Source organism: Budorcas taxicolor, chromosome 17, assembly GCF_023091745.1.
Source record: "Budorcas taxicolor isolate Tak-1 chromosome 17, Takin1.1, whole genome shotgun sequence".
Lineage (NCBI taxonomy): Eukaryota > Metazoa > Chordata > Mammalia > Artiodactyla > Bovidae > Budorcas > Budorcas taxicolor.
This window is the reverse complement of record NC_068926.1, coordinates 18,699,603-18,722,550: the sequence shown is the minus strand read 5'-3', so window position 1 is coordinate 18,722,550 and position 22,948 is coordinate 18,699,603. Positions and strand designations below refer to the sequence as shown.

At 41.7% G+C, this 22,948-nt stretch overlaps 1 protein-coding gene across 1 annotated transcript; it reads left to right on the top strand.

The window, feature by feature from the left end:
* Nucleotides 1–5,280: 5,280 nt before the first annotated feature.
* Nucleotides 5,281–22,749, top strand: RAB33B (RAB33B, member RAS oncogene family). The gene is made up of 2 exons (XM_052654753.1): nucleotides 5,281–5,886; nucleotides 21,266–22,749. The coding sequence occupies exons 1-2, from the start codon at nucleotides 5,638–5,640 to the stop codon at nucleotides 21,704–21,706; spliced, it is 690 nt and encodes a 229-aa protein (XP_052510713.1). The 5' UTR covers nucleotides 5,281–5,637; the 3' UTR covers nucleotides 21,707–22,749.
* The last annotated feature ends 199 nt before the right edge of the window (nucleotides 22,750–22,948 follow it).

The following is a 22,948-nucleotide window of genomic DNA, read 5'->3' as shown; positions in this document are numbered from 1 at the left end:
CGGACACGACTGAAGCAACTTAGCAGCAGAAGCAGCAGGTTACATCTAGAGTAGCTTTTAATCTAGGGCTAATGTAGCCCTACTGCTAAAGTTATAAGCCTTCAGGTGCCTCTACTTAATTTCTCAGTGTTCAGTGAGGTATTTATTCCAGCTGGTAACTCTGAAGTCATCCAGTCCATTATGAGCTCTGGGAATTTTTCCATTTATAGCTCCCTGGTAATTGTTCTTTTCTTGGTAGTTGATCTTTGCTTGGCCTTGCACAGTATTACTCTACACATGCTCAGATTTAGCATGTGTAGTCACAAGCAGTCAGCCAAAGACTCAAGATTTCTGTAAATCTTCTTAAAGAAGATTCCTTTCTCTCCAGTATTCTTTCAAGCACATTCCACAAATTGCATCTTTTTTGCTAACCACGATATCCTTAGCCACATGTATAGGGCCTGCATGTTATGTGGTAGGTGCTCAACAAAATACTTTTATGAATACATGGGCTTGTATTCTTTTATATTTAAAGTTTCCTTTATCAGAGTCTATCTCCTTTTTCATTTATTTTTCTTGACTGCACTGGGTGTTCATTGTGGTGCACAGGCTTCTCTAGTAGCGGCACGCAGGCTTAGTTGACCTGCAGCATGTAAGATATTAGTTTCCCGATTAGGAATTGAAACCGAGTCTCCTGCACTGGAAGGTCGATTTTCAACCACCGGACTACCAGGGAAGTCCCTCCTTTTTCATTTCTAACATCATCTCTCCTGTGTTAAAATCTTTGCTACTTTTGTTTTGCCATATTTATTTTATTGAACATGTCAAATAACTAGCTCTTTTCTTTTATGATCTGTTCCATATTTCTGGACTCCAATTCACTGTGGTCTACTATGATTATTTTGCCTGCTGTGCCTTTAAACTTTGTGTTTTCCTCATTTAAGATAAAAGGCAGTGTAATGTAGTGGTCAAAGGACTGTGTTTGGTTATTGACTTTATCACTTATTAGCTGAGTGAACTTCAGGAAAACAGTTAACTCTCCGAGCCTCAGATTCTTTATTGATAAAAAAAAGGGAAAATGTTAGTTGCTTCATACGAGTTAATTTTTATAGAACACAACAGTGTCTGACACATTAAGTAGTATATAAGTGATAGGTAAACCATATTTTTACTATGATTTTACTAACATTTACTAATATGATTTACTAATTTTTTTTATATTGGTTAGTATTAAAACGTTGATCTGTGATTTTCCTTTATGTACTACTTAAGCTGAATCCTTATGTTGTTTTATTGTTCTCATTGTCATTACTTTCTAAATAGTTTGTAAATCAGCAATTGTGATTTTTTTCTCCTGAAACAGAATTAGAGATTTTCCTTTTAGCTTCCAAGTATAGTAGATAAATTTTCTTTTTTCCTTCTACTTAAAGAAAAAAGAAAAAGAAAGAATAGCTTGTTTTTACTGCTGTGGTATCAGACAGTATAACTTAAAATTGAGATTTTTCTGTGTAGTTATTTAGAAATAAATGTTTATAAATGTGGATATTAAAAAAGTACATCATCTTCAAGGTAGAGAAAGTTTAATTTTAAATCTCCTAGTTACTTAGATCATCTTCAGAATTATCAGTTGCCTTTGTTATATCAAAAACAGGGAATGCTATATAATCAAACATTCTAAAGGTGAGGAGGGAGAAAGGGAATGAAATAAAGGAAACAGCAAAGACCACCATGACTGGGGCATTTGGCATATATCAAATATTTGTAAGTCTTGCTTACTCATAATTTGTGTTTATTATCGAGAAGAATGGCACTACCACAGGCACACTCACCTTTAACTTATTGTCCACTACAAGAAGACCTTCCATCCTAGCTCCTTGTCAGCCTCCACACTTGAACACATCTAGAATTTCTAAAGTCTTCTCCCCTGCCCCAACCACAAGCACAGTGGAGATATACAGAATAGTTAAATTTCATAAATCCTCAATGATCCTGCTTATGAAGATGTAACTTGAAGAATTCTGAAACACAGAATTCTGAAATTTACCTATAAAATGTTGATGGTAATTTGCTACTTAGATGCTAAAACTAAAGTCCTTTTGTTATTTATAACGTAGTATCTCTCATAAAATATTTGGGGTTACTATTAGCCAGTGATTTGGTAATCTGGTGGAGGCCAACAAGACCAAAGCTATACTTCTCTGGGGAACTGGAATTCTGTCTTTAAGGGAGAGATGATTCCTGATGTCAAATGGGATGGACAGGAAACCAGAATTAGCAGAAAACCCCTTATATTGGCAAGTGATTCTCAATGAAAGTGGGAAAGGGACATAACACCCCTCAGGGGCATTTGGCAATGTCTAGAGTTGATTTGGGTTGTTCCAAGTAGGGGTGGGGTACTACTGGCAGGTAGTGGGTAGAAGCCAAGTATGCTACTAAATATCTTATAATGCATAGGACAGCTGCCCACAACAAGGAATTGTCTGGCTTACTGACAAATACTGCATGATATCACTTATATGTGGAATCTAACAATACAACTGACTGTATATCCAAAACAGAAACAGACTCACAGATATAGACAACAAACCTGTGGTTACCAAAAGACAGAGAGACACGTGAGGGACAAACTACTATGTTTATAAAATAAACAGTAAGGATATACTGTATAGCACAGTGAATTATAGCCATTATCTTGTAATAACCTATAATGGAGTTTCATCTGCAAAAGTACTGAATCACTATGCTATATACTTGAAACTAACATAATAAGTCAACCATACTTCAAAGATTTACAAAAAAAGAATTATCTGGCGCAAAATGTCAGTAGTGCCAATAAAGGCAAGCAGGTAAACTCTCTTTTGTCCTCTGTACTCAGGCCTGAACTTAAACAGGGAAGTTTTCTAGGAGCTACTCCTTGGTTAAGACCAGTTAAAAAATGGCCTCTGCCACAGGGTGGTGGCATCTCTTAATAAATAAAAGTTGACCATAAGTAGTTGTATTTTGTACATAAGAGTACCCTTATTTTGTTAATATCCAGTTTCTATCTCCTATTAGAAAAATACTTTTAAATAAACCATCTTATCCTAAACTATGTATAATATTCGAGTTGTACCATTAAAGGATCCAAATTCAGTCTCTTCTCAGCTGTGTAGTAAAATATGAAGGAACGGAAGGGTTACACGCTTATACTTGGAGGCCAAGTGGTAGTGGTGGCAAGCAGTGAAAAACTCCAAGAACAAATGAATTCTCAGAAAACAGGGCTGCATAATCCATCCACTCTTCCCAACAGTAGCATCTTCTTCAAGAGTCAAACCTGGAGGTTCTGGAATTATTCAATAAAAGGAGAGTAACATACACTTTACTCACACAAGGAATCTCTCAAACTGCAGACTAGAAATACAAAACTCTTCGTAACAATGTCAAGGGTCTTTTCCATCTAAGTGGTGCTGAACTTTGTATAACTGGTAAAGGGTGCAAACTGACAATGCTTACACAAGAAACTTCTCACTAAACTCATTTATTCATCATTTGCTGAGTAACAATGAGCTCTCCGTCAGTAGTCAAGAGCTGACATTCTAGTTGGAAGGCACAACACATAACCATGAAACAAAGAGCGAAGACAGTATTGCTGAGACCAAAGAGCGATACCCCAAAGTGTACTAGATTTAGAATAAATCAAGAACATTCTGAGCTGAAGTAATCAGGAGTGGCTTCTCAGAGATGAGACTTTTGAACTAGGATATGAAATGTGAATAGGATCTAAATAAACAGACAAGAAAGAGACTAAACCAAAAAAAAAAACAGAATACAAAAAATACAGAGCAAGGGTTTTGTGGTGTAGAGACAATGATGCTTTTTCACGATCCTTTAAAATTACCTGATTATCCAGTTTTGAAGTCTTCAAATGTTTTTTGTTATTAAATCTTCAGATGCTACCCTTTAACTGGGATAAGTAGAGTTGATTAGAGGAATATTTCTAAGGCTCTCTAATAGTCTCTGGGACGATTTATCTTTATGGAAATACAGTCACAGGTAAACGATTAGGATTTTCCAGGCCATGTTCTGGTTTCTATAACAGGAAACTGACTAATGTAATTTACTCACCTGGTACACACATTCAGCCAGGTATGTAACCTTCTTCCCCCTAGCTAACATAACTTGGTATATCAGTAACTGTATAAAGTTTTTCTACCGCAACAGAAATTATTGTCGTATTAAAGGCTTTTGCAAATTGCTGCAGCTCGGCATGCTCAGCCTTTACCACTAATTTGCTCTGACCACATTTTCATTTTATGGACTGAAAGGGCTTTTGGTTCTCTGTTGTTCCCCTCATTCTGTTTAAGGCATGCCATGTCTTCCTCGCCATAGACCTTGAATTTACAAACTATGCGCTCAAACCGAAAACAAAACACCCCCAAAACTCCAGTCTTATCAGAAAACAAAACTCCTCACAAAAAGCAGTATTTTTGCACATTTTGGAATTATTCTATGACTTAGTGTATGGTAGGTTTCCTCGGAAAACTCTCAGTGATCCGGAGAATCCTCTTTAAGGCTGGGTGATCTCGTCTATTAATATTTTCCTGAGATATATGGCTGAAGACAACTGTGTGTGCTCCGTAATATTCAACGGCTACATCATCATCACCCAGGCACGAAGACATAACTTGGGCACAGTAGGTTATATACTCTCATGAGAGAGGCCATCTAGTACCAGCTCCTGGGTTCAATGCCACCAAGCGGCCCTCCTGTGATCTTCTGGGCGGGGGCCTTGGGCACCTGAGTCCCGCGGATATCGGAACATTGCTTCGGCGCCTAATGAAATTCTCCGTGCGAAGGCGGCAGGCGGCCTCGAACTCCCGCTTGCTCACTGACAGCCCTGCTCCTGCCGAGACTCAAGCTCCGCGCGGCCGGAGCTGGCCTCTAAGGCTTTCCCGCGCCCAGGCGCGGGCTTCTGGCGGCGCCTAGCGCCCCTCAGCCCCGGTCGCTGTCTCATCTCCAGCGATCCCGAGAGTCCGAGGGGAGCAGGGAACGCGGAGTCGGCCCCCAGCTGCAAGCCGAGGGCCCCGCCTCCACTTCAAGTCCGGGGAGCCCAAACGAGAAGCCAAGGGCAGCGCCGAACCTTCCGGAGACCTCGCACGCCCCCGTCGGGCCCACGCCAGCGTCGAAGCGGCTCTCCCGCCCTCTCGCGAGAGAGTGCCCGGTGGTCCCTCCTTCCTTTCAGCCGTCTCTCCCCGCCCCCAGAGTGCTCGCGCCGCTTCCTCCCGGGGGCGGGAGCCTTGGACGTGGCGGGGCCGGGCCAGCCAGGGTGCCGGGCCCGGGGCGGTCTGCTCGGCTTCTCAGCAGCCGGCCTTCCGCGCCCCCGACAAGCCCCCGACAGGCCCAGTGCCTTCGCAGGTAGACGGGCCCCGGCCGGACGGACGCTGCGCTGGAGCCGTAGGCCGGGCGGAAGGGTCAGCGAGCCTGGGCCGGTGGGCACCACACCTGCGCGGGCGGAGGCCGGCGGGAAGGTGCGCACGCGCGCTGCCTGCGGGAGGGCGGTGGCTCCGGGGACGCTGAGCAGCGAAACCCGCGGGCTGGGCGCGCTGGGTGGCGGTGGCGTAATCTCGCAGCCTCTCAGCGTCTCCTTCCCTCCGCCTCAGTTTGGGGCGGGTCAGGAGAATGGCTTCGGACATAGAGTCGTCGCTCGAGGCGAGCTTCTCATCCAGCGGTGCAGTGTCAGGGGGCTCAGGGTTTCTGCCACCGGCTCGCTCCCGCATCTTCAAGATAATCGTGATTGGCGACTCCAACGTGGGCAAGACGTGCCTGACCTACCGCTTCTGCGCCGGCCGCTTCCCCGACCGCACCGAGGCTACGATCGGGGTGGATTTCCGAGAACGAGCGGTGGAGATTGATGGGGAGCGTATCAAGGTGAGCGGATGGGAGACTGTCGGGAGGAAGGTTATCCCGGGATGACACGTGTGCCAACCCCTTCGTGGGTTAATTGCTGGGGCCCGGTGCAGGGCGTGCGCTTCATCTTTTCTCACGCTGATGTGAAGATGGGAGTTGGAGTTTGGAAGGATTTGTATATAGCAAACTTCTAAGGCAGTGTTTCTCAAACTTTATTGTGCAGGAGATTTACCAGGGTTTGTCCGCGTCCCCCCCCCCCCCCCCCCCCTCCCGCCAAGTAAAGATTCTGATTTGGTCAGGTCTCCGGTGTTGCACTTCACCTAGTCAGTGGAGCACACATCGCGTAGCCAGCGTGTAGGACTGACTTATGGGCCGGGTCTCACGTGTTGGGAGTTGGTGAAGTAAGGCCAGAGGAAATACAGTGAAATTTCTCAGGCATGGGAATTTCATTTAGTAAATATTATTTGTTAAACATTCATTTGAATACTGCCCTAGGTTTTGTGGAAGTAAAACCCCCGTTGCCTTTGAGGAAGTACCTAGGTATTCTCTTGCATGCAGCTTTGTTACAGTAGTTTCCCGATGACATTGAGTTGTCTAGAAAATTATGTTTTCCTGCTGAAACATTCCGTAGTTTGTACTTGGTTCCTCATTGGGTTGCCAGACCACATTCTCGGTGCCACCCTCTTTCAAGTCTGAAGTCTTATTGATGGCTCCTGAGACTGGAGAACACAGTAAAAGTGGAGAAGGTAGTAAGCGCAAGGCCAAGCCTGGGATTCTCAGGGATTGGAATAGAAGCACTGGAGAATAAGCTATCAGTGACCGGATTGAGGCCTAAGGTAGTGTAAACCTTAGACACACTTCTTCACTCTGACTGATGTTCAGCCACCTGCTGATACAATCCCTTAAAACAGGTGCACTGGAGGAACTACTCTGCCTTCCTTATACTGTGTTTTTTAACTTATTTATTTTTTGCTTTAAATTAGGATGTTCATCTTTACCTCAGTCCACTGTGGGGGAAAAAAAAAATAGGCTCACTTCATTCCCACACCCACATTCTTCAGACATGAACAATTTAGTTTTTGGTTCCCCAGTCTAGGGGCTTCCCCGTTGGTGCTAGTGGTAAAGAACCCACCTGCCAATGCTGGAGACATTATGAGAGTTGGGATCGATCCCTGGGTCAGGAAGATCCTCTAGAGAAGGACATGGCAACCCACTCCAGTATTCATGCCTAGAGAATCCCATGAACTGAGCAGCCTGGTGGGCTACAAGTCCATGGGGTCACAAAGAGTCCGACATGACTGAAGCGGTGTAGCATAGCATAGCATAATCTCTGGCCCATCTCCCCACCCCCAGAGGGGTTTTACTGCCAATGATAGGAAAGGAGAAATAGGGTTGAAAAGGCATCAGTCCTCTGTAGGCCCTTTTGCCTTTTAATCTTAGCTTTAATTTTCCATTGTCCCATTCAAGCTGGGAATGGTGGTCTTTTGGATGCATTGTATTAGGGAGTTAAGAAAGATCTGCATACATTGCAAAGAAAAAGGTAGAATAAGAGGCTGAATATTTTCCATCAGAATTAAGTTAGGTCCAGGAACCTCTGGGAGAGGAAAATAATAGGACTTCTGAGGTTAGAGGGGGATTTTGTTTGGCAGAAGGAGTTCTGAGAGAAAGTGCCTGGGTTTTGAAGCCCAGCTGGCCTGGCTCAAATCTGAACCTGTGAAAGTGCTATGTGTCCTTCGTAGAGAGATCAGCACTACCCAGTTTTCAATGTAAAGTCTCACATCGCAGGAACCCTCTCAGTCTTAGGCAAATTGGCGTGGTTGGCTAGTCTAGTGGTTAGGCAGTTTCCTTAATCTTTCAGAGTCTGTTTTTCTCCTCTGAAAAATGGGGATAATAGTACCCCATCAGGCTCACATGAGGGTTAGATGAGAACAGATAGAAGGTACTTGGCTCAGAGTCAGTGATCTTAAGAAGATTCTTCTCCCCTGATGGTTTAACATCATGATTTCTCTTTGGCACCATCAATTCTGTGACTGCACAACCAGAGTGAAACAAAGATAGAGTAGGGCATAGGCAGACAGCTGAAGGCAAGGTGAAAGTGAAAGAAAGGGAAGGTGAAAGTGAAAGAAAGCGAAAGTGAAGTCGCTCAATCGTATCCGACCCTTTGCGACCAGTGGACTGTAGCCCACCAGGCTCCTCCGTCCATGGGATTCTCCAGGCAAGAAAACTGGAGTGGGTTGCCGTTTCCTTCTCCAGGGGATCTTCCCGACCCAGAGATCGAACCTAGGTCTCCCTCATTGCAGGCAGACGCTTTACCCTCTGAACCACCAGGGAAGCCCAGTGGACGCAGGATAGTAGCAAAGTAGAGGGACTGGAGGCAGGCTAGGAATCGGGGTTTAGTAACCCTTTACCTGCCTCCAGGTTGCCATTTATACTTTAGATCACAGATGAATCAGGTGCAAATTTAAGAGATACTTACAGCGTATTAAACATATGAACTATGTCCAGTGTGTAACATCGAAGGCTTAGCTTCCGAGATTGGTGCTGCCGGTGATAAGTGAAGCAGAACCTCAGGTGGGATGAATCTGGGAGCACAGAGTTGATCCTTCTGGTTGAGAGGAGCAAGGAGAAAACATTTTTCTCTGTGATTGTCCTTCCTGAGCTTTAGTCTAACCTCATATGTTGATAGAGCCCCTGAGTTGGTATCCTAGTTGGTAGAGACACTGAATTTCTTTTTCTTCTCTCTAAGGCCTTATCTGTTGACTTGTACTTCCAACTGTAAGATTTGAGGTTTTTATTGTGGTCAAAAAGATTACAGAGATTTCTGTAATAGAAAAAGATATGAGTATTTTGGTGGGGGAAAAGTTCAAGGTGTTTTTTGGTGTCTTTAAAAAAAAATGAGGTGATACAGAACAGCTTTATTCCATATATTGCTGCTGCTTTTTTGTTAACCTATATTATGTCTTTAGTGCTGCTGAGATGTTCATATTATCTCTTTGGAGCATTGTAAGCCTAACCTGAAATGACATTTCTTCTAACTTTTCATTTTGAAGTGAAAGCTGGAAAGCCCTATGTTACTTTATTATTTCTTAGTAAGTAGACATTATTTTTACGTGTTTGGTAAAAGTGAGAGGTTGTGTTAAATGTTTTATGGACTATAAATTTTTCAGAAGATGTATCTTACAGCAGTGCTGTTTCAGAATCACTTAAAATGTTTTATAAAATGTGATAAAGTCTGTTTGCTAATCTGTTCCTAAGTACTATATATGTATAATGGAAAGTGTAAAATCTTGTTTGGAGAATTTTGAAAGTTGGATAAAATTATATAGTTAATTCCTTAAATAAAAATACATTTGGTATTTAAATCAAGGTATTTAATCCTTATGCTCCTTCTGTCTCTGTGTATCCTCACCATGGCAGCTATTTTTCTTGCATATCAGCACGTGACAATGTCAGACACCAACAGAATCATTAAAACCTAGTGTTGGATTTGATCTCTGTCTCTCACTAGGGATCCTCAGTTCCTACCTGAATATTGGGATAGCTTACCTGTCATTTGTAGTGAATGAGATTTTACATGTTAAATGCAAGATGTTAATATTAACTAAAGAAAAATAATCAGGGCCTCTCCCTCCATAGGTAAAGCAAACATTTAATGAGTAAACATTTAATGGAAAGAAGACATTTTGTTAGGCAAAAATAATTATAATACAGTGCAGGAATCAGCAAACCATACTTGAGGGCTAAATACGGCCTGCTGCTTGGTTTTCAAATTTATTTTTCTGTTTTTTTTTTTAAGTGCAATATCGTTGATATACAATATTATGTTAGTTTCAAGGGTCCTACATTGTCATTTGCTATTTGCATACAGTATGAAATGATCACCACCGTAAGTCCAGAAACCGTCTGTGCCCTGCTGCTTGTTTCTATGTGGCCTCCCAGCTGAGTTCAACATTTGCAGATGACTGGGGAAAAAAGAACCAAAAGAATAAGATTTCATGACAAGTGAAAGTTACATGAAATTTAAATTTCAATGTCCATAAATAATAAAGTTGTATTGAAACACAACCAGGCTCATTTGTTTATATATTGTGCTTGCTTTTGCACCACAGTGGCTGAATTGAGTAGTTGTGACAGAGACTGTTAGAACTGTGAAGCCGAAGATAGTTAGTATTCTGACCCTTTACAGGAAAAGTTTGCTGAACCTGATACACTGCATAGATGATTTGCTGTCCTACATAGGGATAAAATTTCTATACCTAAAAATATGATTGAAGGCAGGAGGAGAACGGGCTAACAGAGGATGAGATGATTGGATAGCATCATTGACTCATTGGACATGAGGAAACTCTGGGAGATAGCAAAGGACAGGGAAGCCTGGTGTGCTGCAGTCCATGGGGTCCCAAAGAGTTGGACACGACTGAGCGACTGAACATCAAGCACAACAGAAAGATGACTAGCAAAGCCAGGCAGTAGGTGACTGCCCAGTTGTTTCTGGATGTTAGTGGAGGGCTCATTCTCACTGGAGGGATTTTTTGATGAGTAACATTAGCGGGATGCTCCAGCAGGATTAAAGGTTCCCGTGGAAAAGTGGCAAGTGAGAATTGCATAGGTGTTGGTAGCCACAGTTCTGAAGAGTTTCTGAACAGCTAGAATCTAGATTTCATTTTGTATGTGTGCTAAAAAGTCCAAGTGTTTTAGGAAGATAAATGGGGCAGCGATTGAGGATGAATCCTGAGTGAGCCTGGATCTGCACCTTGATGAACTGGTTTTCTGTCTGCATTCTCTCCTTTGGTGGACTCTTGACTTTGGGTATCACTTCTATGAAGATAACTTCCAAAGCTTTGTTTGGCCCAGCTCTCACTCTTCATCTGTCCCTCTGTGTTCCCTATTGTTTTGTAGACATGGCTATTTGAATAAGCCCTCCCTCACCTCAAAATTCTGAGGTGGGTGCGAATTTCCTCTCAAATCTGCCTCTTCTGTTTCTCCTCTACGTCGTGAGCTACAGGGTCCTGATGTTGTCCTCCTCATCCCAGAGGCCTCACCATTCTCCTAGGCTCCCTAAATCCAGTTAGTTTCTTACATGGATGATTTCTCTCGTCCATTCTTCTTTCAAAATCTTAGTTCATCTTTTTCACCCCCTATGCAATGGAATACTCCTCAGCCATAAAAAGGAACAAAATTGTGCCGTTTGCTGAGATGTGGATGGACCCGAAGACTGTCATACAGTATGAAGTAAGTCAGAAAGAGAAAAACAAATAACATATATTAATACATATATCTGGAATCTAGAAAAATGGTACAGATGAACCTATTTGCAAAGCAAATGGGGACTTAGTTCATCTTTTTTATGCTCTGCTCTATTGTAGCAGTTCAACTAATCTCCCAACCCCAGCCCTCAATTAATTTGTTTTATACATTGTTGCCAAAATGCCAGATTAATGTTGCTCTTTAGGGAGAAGAATCTCCCCTGCCTCAGATGCCCAGAGTAGTTCTCCACTGTACTGTAAAAAGTTCCAACTTTTAAAATTAACATAAGACCTTCCTTCTCTTGCTCCAGACTGCTTTTCTAACTTAACTTCCCCCACTCCCCCCCCCCCCCCGCCATTAATTCCCTCTGAGTACCCTATAGTCCAGCCAGTTATTTGCTTATCCCTATGTTTTCCTGTTGCATTTCCCACTCCTCGCCTGGAATAACTTCCCTTCCATATTTCACCACATGTAGTTCTTCCTGGTTCAGCTCGGTGTGTCTCTGTCGGGAATCCCCCGACCTCTCACCCTCCTTTCTAGTTCTTCTTCCTCTCAGCTTCCTTTAGCACCTTGCCCGAGTCTTTAAGTCTCTGCTGTGTGTACTGTATGTGTGTGTGCCTCCTTTATTAGTCCTTACTCAGTTTTACTCAGGACCGAGTCCATGTCTGATAATTCCATAGGCATCTTCCAGTGTCCAGCTCAGGTTCTAAACTATATAGGGCTCAGATAAGTGTTGCATATATTGGAAACAGGAGATCAGTTGGTAGCCTGCCCTGGAAATCCAGAATTGGGGTGATGAGGGAAGCTCATGGAAAGAAACAGATGACACAAGAGATATTTTGATGATAAAGCCCAAAGGCCTCAGTAACTGGCTTTTTGTGAAGAGGAGGATGAGGATCAGATGACTGAGGTGGTAGGTCTGATTGACTGAAGGTAGGTAGTATCTTTAGTAGAGATAAGGAATACAGACTTCCCTGGTGGCTCAGACGGTGAAGTGTCTGCCTACAATGAGGGAGACCCGGGTTCAGTCCCTGGGTCAGGAAGATCTCCTGGAGAAGGAAACAGCACCCCACTCCAGTGTTCTTGCCTGGAAAACCCCATGGACGGAGGAGCCTGATAGGCTACAGTCCATGGGGTCGAAGAGTCAGACATGACTCAGCGACTTCACTTTCACTTTCATGGAAGATTGATTTTTGAGAGGCTCTGTAAAAAAAATTTTGTGTTAATCATTTCTTTGTTGAGATGGTGTTATATTCAAATGGAAATGTTGGATTGGCAGCTAGAAGTGTGGAACTGGAGGAAATAATCATGACTATGAAGTTGAAGTTGGGGCACATAGGTAGATGAAGACAAAATGCCCAGTGTAGTTAACATGCTGAGAGTGGACTAGAACCTGCCTTCAGAGTGTAATGAAGAGGATATGCCATGAATGCTGAACCCAAATAGAAATCAGATTATTTACCCTTCTCCATTGTTTTGTCTTAATCTTTATTAAAAGTAATCCAATGTTTATAAATCAAAGGATATTTTATAAGACATCTTACACCTTACCTAACTAGAATTAAATTGAGAATTCATCTTAGAAGTGGTGATGTGCAATATTGTAAAGTAATTAGCCTCCAATTTAAAAAAAAATTAAAAAAAAAAGAAGTGATGGTGGTTAGCAAGATACCAAATCGGTCCTCTTGGTTTGATCCGCACTGGAATTCAGTAAATGGGAGTATTGTCAGTTGGGGTACCCTACAAAGGAATCTAAATCTATGACTCCTTAACTCAGAAAACTGGGATATTTGAGTCTGCAGTGGTTTGGTCTTGAGTCCTGTATGGTATAAGCAGTCTCCATTTTCACAGACCTAAGCCATTCCACTATCTGAAGGATCCCAGGAACCAGGCCAGAGCTCCCATTGTTCTTCCAGCCTGATCAGAAGCCTGTGATTCTTATAGCTCTTCTTTAAAAAGTAGCAACATTGGTGTTTGTACTCAGATGTGAGATGTGATGGAATTATTAATTTTCCAGGGATCTTTCATCAGTAGTTAAGGTCTTTTGTTTTAGAGTCTGTGTCAGATTTCTGTATTCAAATTAGCTTAAGCAAAATGAGATTTTTTTTTTCCCATATAGCTGCAAACGCGTAAGAAAGTACTTCTTTTTCTGTCAGTTCTAACACCAGTACTAAAATGGAGACTGGGAGATTCTGCTTGGGGACTGGGACATATGCCCATCCCCAAACTGTGGGGGTGACATGGGTGTGGAAATGGGTCATGTGCCTGGCTGGGGACTCACGTGAATCGAAGGCAGAGGAGGGGTGGTTCCCCCAAGGAAAACAGTACCCAGTGAAGAGCCAACTCACTGGAAAAGACGCTGATGGTGGGAAAGGTTGAGGGCAGGAGGAGAAGAGGGCGAAGAAGGATGAGATGGTTGGATGGTGTCACCAACTCAACAGACATGAGTTTGAGCAAACTCTGGGAGATGGTGAAGAACCATGAAGCCTGGTGAGCTATAGTCCACGGGTCGCAGAGAGTTGGACATAAAGACTGAAAAGCGAACAACAATAAACAGAATTGGGGTTGTATGCTAGACTGGGAAAACCAACACTCATCTGTAATAGAGTCACTCAGCCCAGATTTAAATCCTGGCTCTTAAGACTGTAGTAGTACAGCTCTTTCAACCATCTTGGAACCTGTGGAGGCCCGCTGGGAACAGACTTCTAGCACAACTCTTAATAATATGTCTGGAAGACTGTGGTCCAAGGCCAGATTTGCTGGCTGTAAGCAGGGTCTCTGGACCTGGAGGGAGCATACGGCCCTTTGTAAAATTGAAGATGTTTGTGCTCAAGATGAAACTGAAGTCTGTCTAGGCAAGAGATGTACTTATGTGTACAAAGCAAAAACAACACAGTAACTTCTGGTGGAAAACCTAACAAAAGCAGAGGTATGTGGGGAAAGGTAAGTGGCACTTGTGGAGACAGTGGCATGATTTGTATAAAATTCTGAAGCAACCTTCCTGTTAAGGTCCTTGGATGCAGAATCTCTGTGTTGCTGTACCCATCAAGAATTTAAATTTGTCGAACAAAAAGTAAATAAAAGTGTGGATTTGTTTAAAAAAAAAAAAAAAAGGCTTCATAGCATAACCGAATCACTGTGGTGTGCACCTGAAGCTAACGCAACTTTGTAAACCAGTTAAATTGTAAACTGTACTTCAATTTAAAAAAAGGCTTCATAGTCTCTGTGTCCTCGGGTGAGTTACATAACCTTAGCAAACCTCAAGTTGCTCATCTGCAAGACTGGGTAATTGTTACATTAGGGCCATGTACATTAAATAAGGACTCAGCATGGTGCCTGGAACATGCTTGGGCTGTGCAAAACCCCAGGTAAATATGAGTAGTTTAAGTTCAGTTCAGCTCAGTCGTGTCTGACTCTGCAACCTCATGGACTCCAGCACGCCAGGCCTCCCTGTCCATCACCAGCTGACGGAGCTTGCTCAGACTCATGTCTATCGAGTCGGTGATGCCATCCAACCATCCCATCCTCTGTCATTCCCTTCTTCTCCTGCCTTCAGTCTTTCCAAGCATCAGGGTCTTTTCCAGTGAGTCAGTTCTTCGCATCAGGTGGCTAAAGTATTGGAATTTCAGCTTCAGCATCAGTCCTTCCAATGAATATTCAGGACTGATTTCCTTTAGGATTGACTGGTTTGATCTCGTTGCTGTCCAAGGGACTCCCAAGAGTCTTCTCCAACACCACAGTTCAAAAGCATCAATTCTTTGAGTGAACACTAATACCTTCGGGAGAGATGGTAATAATGGAAAATGCATAGATAAGCAGAGAAAGAATAGAGAGGGACGATAGCTAAGATTGCTGTTTCCAAATTATGTGTATTCTTTACTCTTAAGACCGCAGCTAATGAAAAGAAGATGAGCTTATTATGTTACGTAAATTAGCCCTGATTTTAAGGTTAAAACAGGCTTTTGAAAAGGTGAGTGACTGGATCAAGGTCCCACAAATTGGTGGCTGGGCTGGAATTTACAGCCCAGCTCTTGCTTCCTTTCTCTCCTTGCTGACTTCTTTTAAAGTATTTCTAGTCACACAAAATGTGTCACTTCTCCTTGTTAGGGAAGCTAAAATTATTTTTAAAATTTGCCATGTGGATCTATTTGTCAGATGTACATATTACTACTCTGTACAGTATGCTAAAAGGAAAAAGCTCTGTTACAGTGTTACTAATACTAGTTATGATGTTGATTTACATCATCAAGCTATTAATAGAAGCTTTTATGTAATCATCAGATGATCTCTCATACAGGCTGCTTAGAAGCAAAAATAATAAAAATGTATTCTTTGAAAGAACAGTGCCATGCTTAGTCACTCAGTTGTGTCCTACTCTTTGCAACCCCATGGACTGTATAGCCTGCCAGGCTCTGCTGTCCTTGGGAATTCTCCAGGCAAGAATACCGGAGGGAGTTGCCATGCCCTCCTCCGGGGGAATCTTCCTGCATTGCAGGCAGATTCTTTATCATCTGAGCCACCAGGGAAATCCAAGAAGACTGGGTAGCCTATCCCTTCTCCAGGGGATCTTCCTGACCCAGGAATCAAACCGGGGTCTCTTGCATTGCAGGTGGATTCTTTACGAGCTGCAAGTGAAAGTGAAAATCACTCAGTCATGTCTGACTTTGCGACCCCATGGACTATATAGTGCATGGAATTCTCCAGTCTAGAATAGTGGAGTGGGTAGCCTTTCCCTTCTCTAGGGGATCTTCCCAACCCAGGTATTGAACCCAGGTCTCCCGCATTGTGGGCAGATTCTTTACCAGTTGAGCTCCAAGGGAAGCCCAAGAATACTGGAGTGGATAGCCTATCCCTTCTCCAGGGTATCTTCCCAAGCCACGAATCAAACCGGGGTCTCCTGCATTGCAGGCGGATTCTTTACCAACTGAGCTGTTACCAGCTGAGCTACAATAAAAATGTGGTCTTTGAAAGAATAGGGGAAGAGGAAATTTGATAGCTGATCAGAGAAAGAAAGATCATTTGGGCTAATACTTTTATCTTTAGTCAAGCAAAAAAGTATTAAATCAGTTTGCCAGATCATTTCTCATTTTGGTAATAAAGCTACTAAAAAGAGCTTTTACGAATAGTAAGAAACTTCTCAAGATTTAGCAAACAGGTTGCCGTTTGTATTGGAACTTGATACTTGGATTTAAAGTAGGGATTCATGAAATATTTTTAAAGTATATTTTATGTTGTCTTTATAGTGTCTCAAACGGGAGAATATCTTGTAAAAGCACATTTGAGTCATTCTCTTTCCTAAGAAATTAAGTATTAAATTGGGAATAATTGCTCTGAAAACACTTCCTAACTTAACATCTGCCAGATATAAGCATGTCACTTCCTTAGTTTCCAAAGTGTCATTTTCTCTTCTTTCCTAAGCATTGTGAACCACTGCACTCAGAGCTAAACCTAAAGATTTTTCTAGGTTATCATAAGGTTTGTTCCCCATTGGGGAGCTTTATCTGTCTCTCAGTGATGGTTCTCTCTAGCCTTCGTGGCTGACGGTTTTTATCCGTCGTCCTGTCCTCTCTTTGCCTTCACCTCATTGCAGACCTGAGAGGCACCAGACAGCCTAACAGTGTGTCCAAGGCTTTCACTTGTTCTTGTAATTCAGTGAGTGAAATTTTGAAGCTTCCTTTTAAATTCAGTTGACCCTCTGTATGTATGGGAGAATATTTGGGGAAAAAAAATTCCCCAAAGCAAAACCTGAATTTGCCCACTGCTGGCAACTGTTTACATAGCATTTACATTGCATTAGGTATTATAAGTAATTTAAAGATGACTTAAAGTATGTATACAGATGTAAGTTAAATGCAAATACTATGCTATTTTATATAAAGAACTTGAGCATCTGTGGATTTTGGTGTTAGATTTTGGTAGGGGTTCCTGGAACCAATCCCCCATGGATACTGAGAGACAGCGGTATTTCTTTGTAAGTGACTCACTAACATAGTATATACTTTTAAGGCTCTCCGGTAAAGTGTGAGATGTTATTATCCCACACTTCTTGTTTCCTGGAAGTCTTGATATGATCAGAATGTTTTGAGTAAGATTGATGGGAAGAGGCTTATTGTTGGGTCATTTCCTAGCTTAAGCAGTTTTCTTAAGGATGAATATCCTCATCATCACCACTTGCATTTATTGAGGACTTTCACAGTTCTTTGAGACAGGTCTAAATTCTGCATTTTTTTTTTTTAACTTTAGTTTGTTAAAACAAATGTGTTTGTTATGGAAAACAGAAAAGTAGAAATAAAGGGGGGAAAATTTGCCTTAAAAACCATTTAAAAAATTACTTTTAATTGGAGGATAATTGTTTTACAGTATTGTGTTTTTTTCTGCCTTTTATCAGTATGAATCTGATACTGATGCTGCCTTGGGTAATATATATGTCCCCTCCCTCCTGAACCTCCCTCCCACCTCCCACCCCATCCCACTCTAGGTTGTCACAGTGTACTAGGCTGAGCTCCTGCACTATACAGCGACTTCCCACTAGCTCTCTGTCTCACACATGGTAATGTGTATATTTCAGTGTATTTCAGTCCTGCTCTCGCAATTCGCCCCACCCTCTCCTTCCCCTGCTGTGTCCGTGGGTCTGTTCTCTATGAAAGACAACCATTGTTCATTGTTCACGTTTTGGTCAGTTACCTTCCTGTGTACTTTTAATTTTTTTAACTTAAATATGTCCTCTGGTTAAAACATTATAAATCATTATTATTCATCGATGAAATGAATTTTGAATACTTGAGCTGGGAAAACGTTATTAAAAGAGGAAGAAGTCAGTTCCAGTTCTTTGGACGGCTTTTATATAGATCATCCAAAATATCTTTCTGAATGTTAAAGATACCGTTTGAAGTGGGATTTTTTTTCATTCTAAAACACTGAGATATTTAAGATTTGTGCTTTGAAGATAAGCCATTCAGTGGTTTTTAGTGTATTCACAAGCCTGTGTCACACCATCACTTACGAATTGCAGAACATCTCACCAGTCCCGAAAGAAGCCACTTATCCATCATCAGTCACTGCTCATTCTTCCCGTTCCCTCAGACCCTGGCAGCCACGAGTCTGTTTACTATCTCTGGAGACTTGCCTTATGGTGGATGTTTCCTATCCATGGCATCTTATGATGTGTGCTCTTTTGTGTCTGGCTTCTTCATCCATGTTGTAGCACGTGTCAATATTCCATTCCTTTTTATGGCTGAATAATGTTCCATTATTCCCTGGTGGCTCAGAGGATAAAGCATCTGCCTGCAATTCGGGAGACCCAGGTTTGATCCCTGGGTTGGGACGATCCCCTGGAGAAGGAAATGGCAACCCACTCCAGTATTCTTGCCTGGAGAATCCCATGGACAGAGGAGCCTGGTGGGCTACAGTTCACGGGGTCACAAAGAGTCAGACACGACTGAGTGACTTCACTTCACTTTAATGTTCCATTATTTCCTTCTCCAGGGGATCTTTCTAACTCAGGGATTGAGCCAGGGTCTCCTGCATTGCAGGTGGATTCTTTACCACTATAGTGTAAACGTAATTTTTATATGCAGTAGGAAACCAGAAAGTTCATGTGACTTGCATTATTGTGATATTTGCTTTATTGCAGTGGTCTGGAACTGAATCCACAACATCTCCAGGATATGCCTTATATTATATTTCTATCTTGAACAAAGTGAGACTTAGGAAGAAGGGGAGACTATTTCAAAAATGGATACACTTGGACTGAGAACAGCTACCATTAAAAAAGATGAAAAAAATAAGAACTGAAAAATTAAGATAGCCTGAGAATGGTGATCAGTTTTCCATCTCTAACCACATTTTTAAAGTGTATTCATTAATTCATTACATCTTAATTGAACACTTACTGCCATGTTTCAGCACTTCCTCTTTTATATACTACTTACTTTGGGGGTCATCTACAGTATCCCCTCAGTTTTCCTCTCCTTTGGTATTGCTTTCAGTTCACTCATTCAGTGATGTCCGACTCTTTGCCATTCCATAGACTGCAGAATGCTGGGCTTCCCTATCCATCACCAGCTCCTGGAGCTTTCTCAAACTCATGTCCATGGAGTCGGTGATGCTATCCAACCATCTCATCCTCTGTCGTCCCCTTCTCTTCCTGCCTTCAGTCTTTCCCAGCATCAGGGTCTTCCTTTCTAATGAGTCAGTTCTTCACATCAGGTAGCCAAAGTATTGGGAATTTCAGCTTCAACATCAGTCCTTCCAATGAATATTCAGGACTGATTTCCTTTAGGATTGACTGGTTTGACTGATCTCCTTGTGGTCCAAGGGACTCTCAAGAGTCTTCTCCAGCACCACAGTTCAAAAGCATCAATTCTTTGGGGCTCAGCTTTCTTTATAGTCCAACTCTCACATCCATACATGACCACTGGAAAAACCATTGCCTTGACTAGTTAGACCTTTGTTGGCAAAGTAATGTCTCTGCTTTTTAATCTGCTGTCTAGGTTGATCATACCTTTTCTTCTAAGGAGCAAGCATCTTTTAATTTCATGACTGCAGTCCCCATCTGCAGTGATTTTGGAGCCCGAGAAAAGAAAGTCTGCCCCTGTTTCCATTGTTTTCCCATCTATTTGCCATGAAGTGATGGGACCAGATGCCATGATCTTAGTTTTTTGAATGTTGAGTTTTAACCCAGCTTTTTAACTCTCCTCTTTCACTTTCATCAAGAGGCTCTTTAGTTCCTCTTTGCTTTCTGCCCTGAGGATGGTGTCATCTGCATATCTGAGGTTATTGATATTCTCTAGAGAAGTCATCTATTTAGGCTTCCATACTTGGAGTATCTATAAATAATACAAGTCTTTCAGTTAAAAATTATCTAAGGGACTTCTCTGGTGGTACAGTAGATAAGAATCCTCCAACCAGTGCTGGAGACACAGGTTCGATCCCTGGTCTTGGAAGATCCTACGTGGGTCAGAGCAGCTAAGCCCATGTGCCACAATTACTGAAGCCCGTTTACCTAGAGCCCATGTTCCACAACATGAAGCCCCCACTTGCTGAAACTAGAGAAAGCCCATGTGTAATGATAACCCAGTACAACCAAAATTAAAAAAAAAAAAAAAAGCTGTCTGAGCATCTCTGTCCCTAGTCTTTTCCATTGTGATTAGTACTCTCATCATTTAATTTTTCTTAGGAACGAAGCACAGGCACAATAAATTCCATGTTTTAAGAGAATCATAACACATGACTTGTATTTAGCTTTAGATATCATTCCCCCTCTGCCACCCTGTATTTCCATTGGGAGGTATTGGAATCTTTTTATTGGTAGAGATGTTTAGGTAGATGGTAGAGATGTTTAGAATAGATAAGTGATTTCCTAGTCATTTAAATTTTTTTAAAGGGGCCTGGATTTTGTCAGATGTATATATATGTTGATGTGGGGGGCCAGACCTCATGACTTTACACATCTATCCTAATTCTACTATTTTAAATTACATGAGTGAAAGGCAGGGAAGGGCATGTTGTAACCAAATTTGTGGAAATTAGACACTTAACATGTTTTTAAAATCTAATATCTGTTTCTTTTAGCATTTTAAAATCAATTTTTGAGGTATAATTTTTCCAAACAAACTTGACTTACTGAATTAAAGTGCTAAATTGAAGTACTTGTTCTGACGCTTGTGTTAATCATGAAGTAACTGGACTATTATCATGACATTTAAATCACATAAATAACACCAAAAAGGCATTTTAGAAGGGAGCAACGGAGAAGGCAATGGCACCCCACTCCAGTACTCTTGCCTGGAGAATCCCATGGATGGAGGAGCCTGGTGGGCTGCAGTCCATGGGGTCACTAAGAGTCGGGTACGACTGAGTGACTTCACTTTCACTTTTCACTTTGATGCATTGGAGAAGGAAATGGCAACCCAACCCACTCCAGTGTTCTTGCCTGGAGAATCCCAGGGACGGGGGAGCCTGGTGGGCTGCTGTCCATGGAGTCGCACAGAGTCAGACACGACTGAAGCGACTTAGCAGCAGTAGCAGCAGCAGAAGGGAGCAAAATAGTATAAGCGAAGAAGTACAAAGGGCCGTGCAAAGGTAGTGAAATTTTTCTATGTGTGTAACTGGATGAAATTTTCAGTTTTTCTCTTCTTTTTTCCACTTTCAGATCCAGTTATGGGACACGGCGGGGCAAGAACGATTCAGAAAAAGCATGGTCCAGCACTACTACAGAAATGTGCATGCTGTCGTCTTCGTGTATGATATGACCAACATGGCGAGTTTTCATAGCCTGCCGTCTTGGATAGAAGAATGCAAACAGCATTTGCTAGCCACCGACATACCACGGATTCTTGTTGGAAATAAATGTGACTTGAGAAGTGCCATTCAGGTACCCACAGACTTGGCACAAAAATTTGCTGACACACACAGTATGCCTTTGTTTGAAACCTCTGCTAAAAACCCCAATGATAATGACCATGTGGAAGCTATATTTATGACCTTGGCTCATAAGCTTAAGAGCCACAAACCCTTAATGCTTAGTCAACCCCCTGATAATGGAATTACCCTGAAGCCTGAACCAAAGCCTACAATGACATGCTGGTGCTAAATCACAGTCTTTATTACAGTATCTAATATTGACTAAAGAAATACTTCCGAAGTATGACAGTGATAAGTCATAGAATTTAATCTCAGATACAATGGATCATCCTGACACGTTACTGTTTATCATTGTCATGCTTATTTTTGTATTTTGTGTCTACTTAATCAAGTTTGTCACTGTGACACCGCAAGGAATAAGTTGTTCAGGTGAGGTTGAAATGAAGCAATATTAGGATGAATCAGAACATCTTTGCGTTGAGAGCTTAAGGAGGAGGCTTCATTTGAGAGCATAATGGGATTTTAAGAGTCAGTGATTGTTTAATCCTGTGTTCCTGAAATTGAAAAAATATGTTAAGGGTTTAGGACACTTACTGGTATGTCCTTTGAATAGGAAGTATTCTCAATAGGATAAAACTGGTATTTGCCTCTCCATAGAGTTCTTTCTTTGTATTGTTAGTATATTAACTGCATTATTACTGGTACATTTTAAGAGCCAAGACTGCAGATCTGGTGGAAGAAGACCTAGAATGTTTTCTGGTTCTCAGCCTAGAAAGAATGACTTTCCCAACAGTTCTAGATGTTTGATCTTTGTAATCAGTGTCAATCAGGTCTATAAAAATATTATCATCATTTTTAAAAAGTAATTCTATAAAATATGCAGAAGTAAATCAGATTTTAATGCAAATGAAATGATGTCATAAGGTGCTTTATACTTTACTTTGATATATTTAAATAGTAAAAAACTAACTGAAAGATTTGAGAAAGTTATAGTTGAGGGGAAATAAGTAAACACGGCTCCTGGCTGCCACAAGACACCTTCCAATCCCTGGCTTTTAGTCATTTCAAGCTGTGTATCTGACATAGGATCTCATGCTCCCCCCATCCCCAGTCAACTTAATGCCTAAACACATTCATCTTCTCTTCCATTTGGATTGTAACTCTGAGGGCATACCTATAATTGCTGTTGAGTCTACATTTATTTCTGTAATAGAATTGTGTCATAGTATACTGCTGTTTAAATCTTTAGATTTTATGGTCACAACAAACTACTCCTCCTCAGTATGAAAAATAAATTAGGTATTAAAAAATACCTAGTCAATCCCTCAGTGGTGGAAAGAATATTTCAGAAAGTATTTTGCCCTAAATACTTTTGTTTTGAATGTAAGACTTTGCACAGAGGAAATAATAAGCTTGCATATGAAGCTATTACGTGAATGGAATGTAAGCCATGAACTCTAACTGAAGTGTG

Bases quoted from the DNA above. Each gene is read 5' to 3' on its own strand.
- RAB33B (XM_052654753.1), top strand. From the start codon at position 5,638: ATGGCTTCGGACATAGAGTCGTCGCTCGAGGCGAGCTTCTCATCCAGC. The intron at 5,887-21,265 runs GTGAGCGGATGG...TTCCACTTTCAG, and splicing joins TTGATGGGGAGCGTATCAAG to ATCCAGTTATGGGACACGGC.